This window comes from Penaeus vannamei, chromosome 37 (assembly GCF_042767895.1).
Source record: "Penaeus vannamei isolate JL-2024 chromosome 37, ASM4276789v1, whole genome shotgun sequence".
NCBI classification, from domain to species: Eukaryota; Metazoa; Arthropoda; class Malacostraca; order Decapoda; family Penaeidae; genus Penaeus; species Penaeus vannamei.
The window spans coordinates 12,365,242-12,379,087 of NC_091585.1; the positions used below are offsets into that span (position 1 = coordinate 12,365,242).

The 13,846-nt window shown below is 42.2% G+C and overlaps 2 protein-coding genes across 2 annotated transcripts; both read left to right on the plus strand.

Moving 5' to 3' along the window:
* Positions 1 to 299: 299 nt before the first annotated feature.
* Positions 300 to 4,330, plus strand: LOC138859643 (ovostatin-like). Its single transcript, XM_070115440.1, has 4 exons — positions 300 to 351; positions 2,608 to 2,741; positions 3,002 to 3,106; positions 3,941 to 4,330. The coding sequence occupies exons 1-4, from the start codon at positions 300 to 302 to the stop codon at positions 4,328 to 4,330; spliced, it is 681 nt and encodes a 226-aa protein (XP_069971541.1).
* Positions 4,146 to 6,770, plus strand: LOC138859690 (thioester-containing protein 1 allele R1-like). Its single transcript, XM_070115514.1, has 5 exons — positions 4,146 to 4,336; positions 4,496 to 4,708; positions 5,032 to 5,265; positions 5,870 to 6,031; positions 6,411 to 6,770. Exons 2-5 carry the CDS (start codon positions 4,706 to 4,708, stop codon positions 6,723 to 6,725), a joined length of 714 nt encoding a protein of 237 aa, XP_069971615.1. The 5' UTR covers positions 4,146 to 4,336; positions 4,496 to 4,705; the 3' UTR covers positions 6,726 to 6,770.
* The last annotated feature ends 7,076 nt before the right edge of the window (positions 6,771 to 13,846 follow it).

Sequence of the window (13,846 nt, forward strand, 5' to 3'; positions counted from 1 at the left end):
CGGGCCACTCTAGAGAAAAGGCCCGGGCGAAGCATGCCTTCGCAAATCTAACTGAACTGAACTGAAATCCCAAATGAGATAACCTGGGGTATATTCAGTGAAAGATGGAATAATGCACTGGCTGCATTGACATGATGCGTAGTTAATAGGTTAACATTTATTTTGTCACGATCTTGCCTGTAGCTTTTATCAACTCGTGTGTTTGTCGCAACATAGTGTTAAATAACAAATTAAAATAAAAGATTAAAATAGAAGTAAAACATTTAACCATTAAAGGTTTAAATAAACCCGAGGCCGTTATGAGAAAGCTAAGAACTCCCTCAGATAGTGCTGAACTGGAGGTGCTGCGTTGTTAACAGGGGGGACTCGCCTAGTCTGGACTCGCAACATAGTGGGGGTACCTCACGTCCACTACAACCCCTCCCTCGCCCACCGAGCGGCCAGCACAGCTGAGCGAGGCAAGGCCTCCCTAGCCAGGTCTCGGGTCGCCGGGCGTGTGCCGACCTCTAACTGGTGACCTTAATATCAGGGGGGAGGTGCTGACTGTGCTTGGCGCTCAGGTGGAGGGGAACTCGAGAATTGTCGCCAGACTAGGGAGTTAGCACCAGAATCACCAAAAATGATATTTGAAATGAGAGAGGATTGGTATATGCATCCTTTATAAGAGACAGCAGGCGAGTACATGATTGCAAACTCCGAGAATATACAGAAAGAGGGACCACGACCTCCTAAAAAGAAAAAAGAAAAAGCTAAGAACGAAAAACACAGGAAATTTAAGGGGACCGTCTGCTTTTTTTTCTTGCCGATTTTGATGAAACTCACAACCTTTTATTTGGGCGCCTTCCCATTGCCTGTGGTCGATTTTTTTCGAAATCGCCCGAACAGTTTTTGAATTATTGTCAAAAAACGGAAAAATGCGAAATTCGCCATTTTGAAAATGCAGCACCCGGGACAAAGGATTCCGACTTCAGAAACGGCAAGACATACAATTTTATTTGATTTTTGCACAGAACTACCATATATCTACAACTTGATCGAGAGCGTTTTTTCGATTTCGACTTCAATCTTTTTTTTTTTTTTTTTGTGAATTTTTGAAGTAGGGGACTTCAAGAAAAAAAAAAAAAGGTAAAAATTTTCTTACATTGACCACTTTTACAAGAAGCACAGGCAAAAACTGCGAAAACGCTCTCGATCAAGTTGCAGATATTTTATTTTTCTACAAAATGAGCCATAATATGTTAATTTTGGACATATGGTGTGCCCGGAATCCTTTGACCCACCCCTAAAGGTGGAGTTCCGAGATATCGGCATTTTACGTTTCTTCATCTTTCCAAGGCTAACTTGATATCAACAAAACAAGGTATAAGATTAGTCTTCCTACACCATAATCCTCTATCATCTACTTGCATTCCGAAGTCTTGCGGACATTGCTAGCACGTAACGGTTTCTCAAAATCTTACGTATAGTGCGGAGTGGTGGCAGTGATCTGGGGGTCTATAGGCCTACATTGACCATTTTTAAAAATTTCTCAAAAATCCAAAAAAAAAAAAAAAAAAATCATACAGCCATTCTGATTTCATGTTTGAATAGAACTATCTTTCTACTATTATATGCAGAAGCCATTTTTGAGAAGTTGACCTTACTTTTGTCTTGGTGAATATTTTCCGAAGGTGACTATTTTAATACCCTAATAGGAGATTTTGAAAACATATGTCACATTTACAAGAACCACGTGAAAATATTGCAAATCCTCATGGCAGTATGTAATAGAACTATTATTCAGCTACAAAATGAGCCATAATACTTTAAAATCGGATCGAATATACGTGTGCTATGCGTAAAACTATGACGGACCTAAAAATCGCGATCTTATTCCGTTTTATTTTGTCTACATTTTACATGACAAATCATGTACAGAATACTTGTATTTGATATAATTATCTATCATATACCTATTATTGATGCTCTAATGGGGTTTTACAACGTATAATATTTGTCGAAAGAATAACTTTTCTCCAGTCGGACGGGTACCAAACACATACTTTTCCCCGCGCGGCCGGGCCGTCCTGGACCATGAAAATCGTCTTTTTAAATTTGCGGAATAACTCTACGGGGTCACGGAGCCAAATTTCACTCTCAGACCCCGTGGAAAGACGAAAAACAATTACATGGCGATGTGAAACTATGTATATAAGGTATATGAGCACATATAGATATTTTTCGTGTACCCCATGACCTTTTGTTTATTTATATTGTTACTTCCGTTTGTTTCTTTGTTTGCTTGTTGATTGTTTATTTGTTGTTTTTTTGATTGTTAGTTTGTGTTTTCTAATATTTCTAAAAGTTATGAACACATTTTAACGAGATTTTAACCAAAGGTGAGTTTTAACCTAACTTAAACGCTTATTGCAGTTTGGTGGTGATGCGGATCATAGTTTGGATCCAGGATTTTTTTTTCTAACTCGAAAAGTTATTATTTCAATATTTATTGATTTTTTTCTTCATATCCTTACTCACGGGCCTTAAAAGTGATCATATTCCCACAAACCCATTTTTATGCATCTTTTTTTACTCGTAACTTATTGTTTGTTCGTTTCCGTGACTCAGGCTATCAGCGGGAGTTGACTTACCGCCGGTCTGACGGATCCTACAGCGCATTCGGAGACAGTGATTCGGAAGGGTCGACTTGGCTCACGGCGTTCGTTCTGAGGTCCTTCGCCGAAGCATCACAGTACATTACGGTAAAAAAAGGAGAAAGAACCGATACAGTTCTGTAAAAGGAAGTTTAATTCATAATATTCGTTAGTTCTTTAATCATGATATTCTTATTTGGATATTCCTTTGTATGGTCTTGTTAAAACCGTATCACATGTTATATAGTATAGATATACATATCAACCTAATGTATTCCTTTTTATAATGGTTTTCTCATCTACCTATTTCCATATAGACATGAATTTCCTCATCGATGACTCATCACCTAAACATTAACCTTACGCAGATCGACGAAAACGATTTGCAAGTCACCGCCGACTGGCTGCTGAGTCTCCAGATGGACGACGGCTGCTTCCAGTCCGTCGGGCATGTTCATCATCAGGCGATGAAGGTGAGTCTAGGCTCCTGAGGACGGGGCCCTGGATGGGGAAGGGAGCCCTGGGTCGGGAGGGGGGCCCTGGATGGGGAAGGGAGCCCTGGGTCGGGAGGGGGCCTTGGATGGGGAGGGGAGCCCTGGGTCGGGAGGGGGGCCCTGGATGGGGAGGGGAGCCCTGGGTCGGGAGGGGGGCCCTGGAGGGGGAGGGGAGCCCTGGGCCGGGGGGGGGGCCCTGGATGGGGAGGGGAGCCCTGGGTCGGGAGGGGGCCCTGGATGGGGAGGGGAGCCCTGGGTCGGGAAGGGGCCCTGGATGGGGAAGGGAGCCTTGGGTCGGGAGGGGGCCCTGGACGGGGAAGGGAGCCCTGGGTCGGGAGGGGGCCCTGGACGGGGAAGGGAGCCTTGGGTCGGGAGGGGGCCCTGGATGGGGAGGGGACCCCTGGGTCGGGAGGGGGGCCCTGGATGGGGAAGGGAGCCCTGGGTCAGGAGGGGGGCCCTGGATGGGGAGGGGAGCCCTGGGTCGGGAGGGGGGCCCTGGATGGGGAGGGGAGCCCTGGGTCGGGAGGGGGGCCCTGGATGGGGAGGGGAGCCCTGGGTCGGGAGGGGGGCCCTGGATGGGGAGGGGAGCCCTGGGTCGGGAGGGGGGCCCTGGATGGGGAGGGGAGCCCTGGGTCGGGAGGGGGGCCCTGGATGGGGAAGGGAACTGCTTTCATATTGATTGAGAGATTATTACTACTCTACCTCATATGCAATTTCCAAGTTTGGTGAGTGATGGGGTCCTAAGCCATGCAAGGTTTTCCGAAGGATTCTACCCTTCGGTGCATGTGGAGTAAAGAAAGGTTCCTCCTTCAGGGCGGCCTGGGCAGCGCCTCGGCCTCAGCAGTGCCCCTCTCAGCCTACGTGGCCATCGCCCTGAGTGAGGCTGGCCATTTCGGCGCGGGCGCCCTCCCCGCCGCCGTCAGCTGCATCGCGAGCGACACAGCTGCCACCGACGTCTACTCAGAGTCCCTGAAGGCCTACGCCCTCGCCTTGGCTTCGAGCGCAGACGCCCCCGCCCACATCGCTGCAGCGTACGACCTCCTGACCGCCGGCGATGACGAGGGAGAGAGCATCTGGGTCGAGAGCGCGGCGTACACCGTCCTGGCCATGTTGAAGGTCGATCACTTACACTACGTCTCCCAGGCGGTCGACCTCATCAGGAGAATGTCATCCCACCGCAACAGCCTCGGGGGTTTCCACTAGACTCAGGTATGCGACCCAAGACCTTTCGTTGCACAAATCGTGCCATTCTGATGAATGATTTCATCAGTTTCGTAATGTCCGTAAATGAGGCTATGGCTATGATGGTGGATCATCATTCCTTATTTCCAAATTTAGTTGTCTAACATTCCTATCCTCCAATTCCAGGACACTGTCTTAGCCCTCGAAGCCTTCGCTGAGTATAGCATTCTCTTCCCACCGTCTGACACGAACCTGGAGCTGGCAGTGACAGCCATCACCAGCTTCAACATCCTCATCGAGGCAGTCAACCAGCTGGTGGTGCAGACGCGGGACATCGAAGACCCTCTGCCTTACGATGTCACAGTGACCCCCTCTGGCACTGGATGCGCCGTGTTCATGGTCAGTGACGGCTATCAATATGCGATACATTTTTCTCCCTCTCTCAACAATCGCAATTCAAATCCAAGGCGAAGAGAATGAATAGGATCAATGCCAGAACCACAGCTACGCAGTAGATTAGTAATGATGAGTAATTATATTAATGATATTGAGGATAATGATTGTAACACAAAAAACAATATTAATAATCACATGATGATAACACCAGCCATGGCAGTGAAGATAATAATTATAAAAATGAAAAGAAAGGAAGAAAATAAATGATAAAAGCACCTACTCTAAGAAGGAATCTCGAGCGCAGTGCACAGCCTCTTCTCCCGCAGGTCGTCCACCAGTTCTACATGCCGGAGATCGCAGCCAGCGCCACCTTCAGCATGACCGTCACCTCCACCAGCGGCTCATGCACTGCGGCCAACGTCACCATCTGCGCCTTTTACCTCCTCGAAGATGAAGAGTCCAACATGGTCATCGTCGAGCTTGACCTCGAGTCTGGCTACGTTGCAGAGGAGGCTTCTCTGCAACGCCTAGTGGACGGGAAGGTCGCTAAGAAATACGAGGTGCGTTATTACGGGGGAAGGTTAAAGGCTGGATTTGTCAATTTTATGAATTTTTACATTTCATCATTCAATTTAATCATTAATGAATATATCCATTTGGTATAGCTAATCATCATTAGATATATCCACTTAATAGACCCAATTATTATTTAATATATCGACTTGTAAATAAATGCATCAACACTATACATATCTGATGGTAATTAAATACTCCCACTTGATGTATCTAATTTCACATAAATATATCCATCACATTCATGTAATTGAGATAAATGTATTTTATTTATTTACCTATAAACAAATACCCACTCTTCATATCTAATAAGAAATAGATACATACAATTTATTTATCTACTTGTTTACAGATATCCACCCCATGAAAATGAAAAATAATCCATTTCATAAATCTAATTATAGATATTGCATATCCACTTTTTATATCTAATTTCATAACGGATATATCCGTATATACCTCTCATTATAGATAGAATACATACTACATATCTTATCAAAACAGATTCATCCGTTTTGTAAATCCAATTTGCATCAAGATGTTTCCACTGTCTATACGTAATTGGTTTTGTCTTACATTTGCCTCTTGCAGCAAGACGAGCCCGGCGTCGTGGAGCTGTACCTCGATTCTCTGACGTCAGCGGAGGTCTGTCTGACGGTGGCTGTGTCTCGGGAGATCCTGGTCGAAGACGTGAAACCGGGCACCGTCTCCATCTACGACTACTACCAAAACTCTGAGGATAAACTGGTTAAGGTACGTCGTCTCTCACTCTCTTGGAGGTGGGGGTCGTTTTGTATTTAGATTTTGGAATGTTTAGTTTATGTATTTTTTTCCTTTTTTATTATTATTTTCTATTGAATATGTGTGCGTGTGTTTTTCCCTTATTCGTTGATGAAGACATACGTTTGTGTGTAGGTATCTTGTTTGCATAACGTTGTAAAACTTTAGATAACGTGGCTAATTATTGGTATATATATTGTCCATGGTATGTATTTAAGCCTGTTCCTGTTGCTAAACATTACTTTTCATTCTGAATGCGAACATAGTTATTTTTCACACTGTAACAGTGAAACAGACTCTTCATATACAATTTGAAACTGTTTTGTTTACTATTCTCTTACTCTCTTAACAGCCACTTACCATAGATAGAACTAGTTGTGCTGCCTCTACGGACCATGAGGACTCTATGGACCACTCTACGGTTCATGAGGACGATGGGCCCACTACGCGCCCGATGGCTATAGACCACTCTACGGTCCATGAGGACGATGGGCCCACTACGCGCCCGATGGCTATGGACCACTCTACGGTCCATGAGGACGATGGGCCCACTACGCGCCCGATGGCTATGGACCACTCTACGGTCCATGAGGACAATCTTTCCACTACGAGCCCGATGGCTATGGACCACGAGGTGTCTGTGAACCCTTTGGAACATACGGTTTGATGCGGAAGTCGAGGGAAGAATCGTATCAAAATCTGCCCCCCCCCCCCCAAAAAAAAAAAAAAAAAAAAAAAAAAGTACTCCACTGATATTGACTCTCCATTCAGTGTTTAGAAAGTGCTTATGAAGGACATCTGCTTATTGGAAAATTATTCTTTGTTGCAATGGAAATCAACATCTTAGAAGAGGAAAAAATACCTAATTAGATTTTTATCAACTAAACAAAAGAGTTAATCAGTTCGAAATTTCCAAATGTTAATAATAAAAATATTAATAATAAAAAAACAGCGTCATTGATGAAAATGTCTGTTTTTGATTTCTATGATTTGTGAATTTACTAAATTTGTGTTGTCCTTAGTGCTATTAAGAAGTAAGTGATCAATATTGGTAATTTCGAATGCAGTTTCTTGGTCTTATGAAATCCGTGTCACTTTGCCATATAGAACGAGCTGAAATGTTAACCTATTCAAAAAGGATTCCGTATGATCGAAAGTAAAATTTTGGCTGAATGAAATAGTTCTTTTATTACCCTATAACAAAAAGGATTCTTTTTATATTACACATACTTGTGTGTGTATATATATATATATATATATATATATATATATATATATATAATATATATATATATATATATAATATATATATATATAATATATATATATATATATATATATATATATATATATACATACATATATATGTATATATATATATATATTTATATCTATATATATATATATACATATATATATATATATATATATATATATATATATATATATATATATATATATATATATATGTATATATATATATATATATATATATATATATATATATATATATATATATATTTATAATGTTTTATTTTATTTGTATTTGCTGAAGAACCAAGTACAAATGCTGCCAGGTCAACAGGCGAGATGCAAATGATGACTCTGCCTCAGGTCTGGTGGCTTATGAACTTGACCAGTTAGGGCGGTTCCGAAGCAGGAGTCGGCCAATCACGGGTCAGGTGCTGTTCTGGATTGATGGCCAATCAGGAACCACTACAACACTCCTCCTCTAGTATCGCGGTCGCGAGACGGACTTTGGTGATCCTGAAAGCCTGTTGCAGGTGTGCAGGTTCGACGTGGTTGATGGCCACGGTTTCTTCTCTCTTTGGGCAGCGGATGGTGATAGTCTTGTTGCCTCTTCAGATGACCGGGAATGGATCCTCGTAGGGGAGACAGAGAGGCCTCGGGAGTTTTTTCACCAAGAGGTGAGAGCAATCCTGGAGTCCTGGAATGATGTATATGTCCTGTTGTAGTGAGGGCCTCGTTGATCGGCTGCATACCCGAGTCACCTGTTCGCAGAGTTGCTTGCTGAAAGTCCTTGGCTGCAAGGCATTCCAACGTCACGGTGGGGGTAGCAGTTGCGGCAGACACTGTTGCTACTGTGGGTGTGTGTGTCTTAGATGCGATTTTTGTGTCTGCTTTCAGAGCAAGCTGCTCTAATGGAGCATCTGACACCAGCAGGATTTGCTGGATATCTGTGGGTAGCTGTCTGTTGCGGGTGAGTAGGCATTGGAAGTGGCAGAGAATTTCTATAGGAGTACTGTTGTCCGTGGTGTCGGAGGAGAGGAAGGAGCTTAACGTAGTTTGGTGCTACATCTGAGAAACGCCTCCTTGAGCTTCTTGTATTTGGCGTACCATTGATCATTCAGGAGGTCGCCGACAGTCAAAAGGAGTTCAGGTGGAAGGTTGGTGACCAGCATGCGGAATTTGGTGGTCTGGGTGGTGATATTCTTGAGGAGGAATTCCTGCTCCACCAGAAGAAACCATTCCGGCAGGCTGGCCAGAGAGCATTTTGGTAGCATCCTGTGTGTAGCTGACATTTAAAAACAAAACTTGATTCGCTTTGAGGGTCAACAGTGTTGTGGATATAAAATCGAACTGTTTTTATCTCATTATTTGCTGAGGAACCAAGTACAAATGTTGCCAGGTCAACAGGCGAGATGCAAATGACTCCGCCTCAGGTCCGGCAGCTTACGAACCTGATCAGCGATGTTAGCTCAGACAGTTAGGGCGATTCTGAGGCAGGAGTTGTCCAGTCAAATGTCAGGTGCGGTTCTGGATTGATGGCCAATCAGGAACCACTACAATATATATATATATGCATACATACATAGAATATACACATATATATTTAGATATATATGTATATACATATATGAATATATAACCTCTCCGATTGGGATTTAATCCCTCACAGCCATTGCAAGTGATTGCAAGACTGTCACTCTAACCACTAATACACAACCTACTCAGAGAATACACAACCCACGAAAAGGAGCATGCTACTAGGAGCTAGCTAGCATCCATAGATATTACCTAACTACTCATACATCAGACCCACGATGACCAGATTCTGCTGATTCAGCAGAATCTGGTCATCATGGGTCTGATGCTCGACTTCCATATGAGGGCCCGCGCGGACATGCTGGCTATGGCCTGTGTCCTTGACGAGTTCTGCCAAGCGTACTGCTACAATTTCTTCACCGACTGCACCCGGTCCAGCAGGCCAACACCAGAGGATGACTACGACGAGTAAGTATAGTGAAGTTTTACACACTCCCCCTGGGCACTCGGCATATATAGAAAGAGCAGTTCAAATCCCAAATCAGATAACCTGAGTATTCAATGAAAGATAGAATAATGCACTGGCTGTATTGATATGATGCATATATAACCTATCCGATCGGGATTCGATCCCTTGCTGCCGTTGCAAGTGATTGTAAGACGGTCACTCTAACCACTCATACATGACCCACTAAAAAGTGCGTGTAACTAGGAGCTAGCTAGCGTCCATAGATATTGCCTAACGACTCATACATGAGTAAGTATAGCAAAGTTTTACACACACCCCGTGGGCACTCGGTATATATAAAAAGATCAGTATAAATCCCAAATCTGTATGAACTGTATGCTTATCGTGGTGGCTGAATTGCAAGCAAGCGATCCTACTCCATGGCAACTGGATCACTTGCTTGCAATTCAGCCACCACGATAAGCATACAGTTCAAAGAAAACACATGAGTTAACTAGAAATAGTTGACACAGGCCGGGCCACTCTAGAGAAAAGGCCCGGGCGAAGCATGCCTTCGCAAATCTAACTGAACTGAACTGAAATCCCAAATGAGATAACCTGGGGTATATTCAGTGAAAGATGGAATAATGCACTGGCTGCATTGACATGATGCGTAGTTAATAGGTTAACATTTATTTTGTCACGATCTTGCCTGTAGCTTTTATCAACTCGTGTGTTTGTCGCAACATAGTGTTAAATAACAAATTAAAATAAAAGATTAAAATAGAAGTAAAACATTTAACCATTAAAGGTTTAAATAAACCCGAGGCCGTTATGAGAAAGCTAAGAACTCCCTCAGATAGTGCTGAACTGGAGGTGCTGCGTTGTTAACAGGGGGGACTCGCCTAGTCTGGACTCGCAACATAGTGGGGGTACCTCACGTCCACTACAACCCCTCCCTCGCCCACCGAGCGGCCAGCACAGCTGAGCGAGGCAAGGCCTCCCTAGCCAGGTCTCGGGTCGCCGGGCGTGTGCCGACCTCTAACTGGTGACCTTAATATCAGGGGGGAGGTGCTGACTGTGCTTGGCGCTCAGGTGGAGGGGAACTCGAGAATTGTCGCCAGACTAGGGAGTTAGCACCAGAATCACCAAAAATGATATTTGAAATGAGAGAGGATTGGTATATGCATCCTTTATAAGAGACAGCAGGCGAGTACATGATTGCAAACTCCGAGAATATACAGAAAGAGGGACCACGACCTCCTAAAAAGAAAAAAGAAAAAGCTAAGAACGAAAAACACAGGAAATTTAAGGGGACCGTCTGCTTTTTTTTCTTGCCGATTTTGATGAAACTCACAACCTTTTATTTGGGCGCCTTCCCATTGCCTGTGGTCGATTTTTTTCGAAATCGCCCGAACAGTTTTTGAATTATTGTCAAAAAACGGAAAAATGCGAAATTCGCCATTTTGAAAATGCAGCACCCGGGACAAAGGATTCCGACTTCAGAAACGGCAAGACATACAATTTTATTTGATTTTTGCACAGAACTACCATATATCTACAACTTGATCGAGAGCGTTTTTTCGATTTCGACTTCAATCTTTTTTTTTTTTTTTTTGTGAATTTTTGAAGTAGGGGACTTCAAGAAAAAAAAAAAAAGGTAAAAATTTTCTTACATTGACCACTTTTACAAGAAGCACAGGCAAAAACTGCGAAAACGCTCTCGATCAAGTTGCAGATATTTTATTTTTCTACAAAATGAGCCATAATATGTTAATTTTGGACATATGGTGTGCCCGGAATCCTTTGACCCACCCCTAAAGGTGGAGTTCCGAGATATCGGCATTTTACGTTTCTTCATCTTTCCAAGGCTAACTTGATATCAACAAAACAAGGTATAAGATTAGTCCATACACCATAATCCTCTATCATCTACTTGCATTCCGAAGTCTTGCGGACATTGCTAGCACGTAACGGTTTCTCAAAATCTTACGTATAGTGCGGAGTGGTGGCAGTGATCTGGGGGTCTATAGGCCTACATTGACCATTTTTAAAAATTTCTCAAAAATCAAAAAAAAAAAAAAAAAAAAATCATACAGCCATTCTGATTTCATGTTTGAATAGAACTATCTTTCTACTATTATATGCAGAAGCCATTTTTGAGAAGTTGACCTTACTTTTGTCTTGGTGAATATTTTCCGAAGGTGACTATTTTAATACCCTAATAGGAGATTTTGAAAACATATGTCACATTTACAAGAACCACGTGAAAATATTGCAAATCCTCATGGCAGTATGTAATAGAACTATTATTCAGCTACAAAATGAGCCATAATACTTTAAAATCGGATCGAATATACGTGTGCTATGCGTAAAACTATGACGGACCTAAAAATCGCGATCTTATTCCGTTTTATTTTGTCTACATTTTACATGACAAATCATGTACAGAATACTTGTATTTGATATAATTATCTATCATATACCTATTATTGATGCTCTAATGGGGTTTTACAACGTATAATATTTGTCGAAAGAATAACTTTTCTCCAGTCGGACGGGTACCAAACACATACTTTTCCCCGCGCGGCCGGGCCGTCCTGGACCATGAAAATCGTCTTTTTAAATTTGCGGAATAACTCTACGGGGTCACGGAGCCAAATTTCACTCTCAGACCCCGTGGAAAGACGAAAAACAATTACATGGCGATGTGAAACTATGTATATAAGGTATATGAGCACATATAGATATTTTTCGTGTACCCCATGACCTTTTGTTTATTTATATTGTTACTTCCGTTTGTTTCTTTGTTTGCTTGTTGATTGTTTATTTGTTGTTTTTTTGATTGTTAGTTTGTGTTTTCTAATATTTCTAAAAGTTATGAACACATTTTAACGAGATTTTAACCAAAGGTGAGTTTTAACCTAACTTAAACGCTTATTGCAGTTTGGTGGTGATGCGGATCATAGTTTGGATCCAGGATTTTTTTTTCTAACTCGAAAAGTTATCAGCAGATTTGAATAAAATTTTAACCTGAGGTTTGTCTTAGCCTATTTAGTATTCCATAAAATTATGGTGGTGATCCTGAATATTTGGCAAAACTACCCCCCATGGGTGGGGGGGGGGAGGTTTGCATTTTCGAAATGTTTTGCTCATAGATCAAAGTAACTATGTATGATGAAAACATAAAGAAAAAAATATACACCATATGAAAAACATATGTTTAGTTATTTATATGGAAAATTTCTTCATTGTCGTTTTTTGGACGATTGCCGGATTTTTGAAATTATTCCAAAAAAAAAGAAGGTTGGTCTCATCTTATGTGAAATTTGATAAGCTTTCAGAAAACCTCATATTCTTATTATCTCTAATCATTGCGTCACAATTGCCGATTTTCTAAGGTAACATCAAAAAAATAATATTTCGGTCGACATCGAAAATCGCTGCTACCACCTCAGAAGTAACGGTCGGGCCTTGAAATTTTCAGGGGAGAACCGGGGGCCTAGAAACTCCTTGAAAATGCACTAAAGTCAATTTCGGCAAGAGGGGCGAAAATCGCCGAAAAATCACCAGAAGGTCCCCTTAAATATTTGACTTTAAACTGAGACTTAAAAATAATATCTTAAACTGAAAAGTGTGTGTGTCTGTGTGTGTGTGTGTGTGTGTGTGTGTGTGTGTGTCTGTGAATGTGAAGGGGCGGACGCACTGCCGAAAGCAGCGTCATTGCACCTGGTTCTCCACTGTCATTACCGTAGACGCATAGTTAATATTAACACGTTTTTTAATTGTCACTATGCACACAACAATCACGGTAGACAGTAAATTAGAGTACTGCTATCACACGTACGCACAGTATGTACTTTAGTAAACATGGTAAGCACAATAAGCAAGGTACGGTTATCACGTGTACGTATATTACTTATTAAGCAGATATACCATAGCAAGTAATATAGTTTGCACGCATGTAAATACGTAACTACGGCAAGCACAATCTTCAAACCGCACGCAATAGTGATGAATGCATAGCACGGGCATGGAAAGTACAGTAAGCACATGTACGGTAAGTGAAGCGCAAGCACAGTAAGGACAAACCACATTCTAAAATATCACGCACTGATGTGCACGACAGGCATGTTCACTAGGCACACGCACTTTTAAAGGGAACTACACTGAATCGTTGACAATTTTATATAAAACATCGGTAAACATGAGCACTAAGGCGGTTGAATTACTGCTTACGACACCTTGCCATCAGCACAATGTTAATTACGTATGCATGCTCAATTAGGCACGAACACTTAATCATGAACACACTGAGCACATCTTACCGTCAGCACAAAGGTTGAATAGATATGCACGCACAATAAACAACGCTTCACATTAACGCAAGCGCTATCACTTTGCTATGTACGCGTGCAAAAATCACCATACGATGGGCACAAACTAACACTCACCTCGTAAACACGTACTAAGGTGCTTATGATCATGATAACATACATGAAAACTACTTTAAGCACAAGCACTATTACCATGATCACATATACAATTACTGT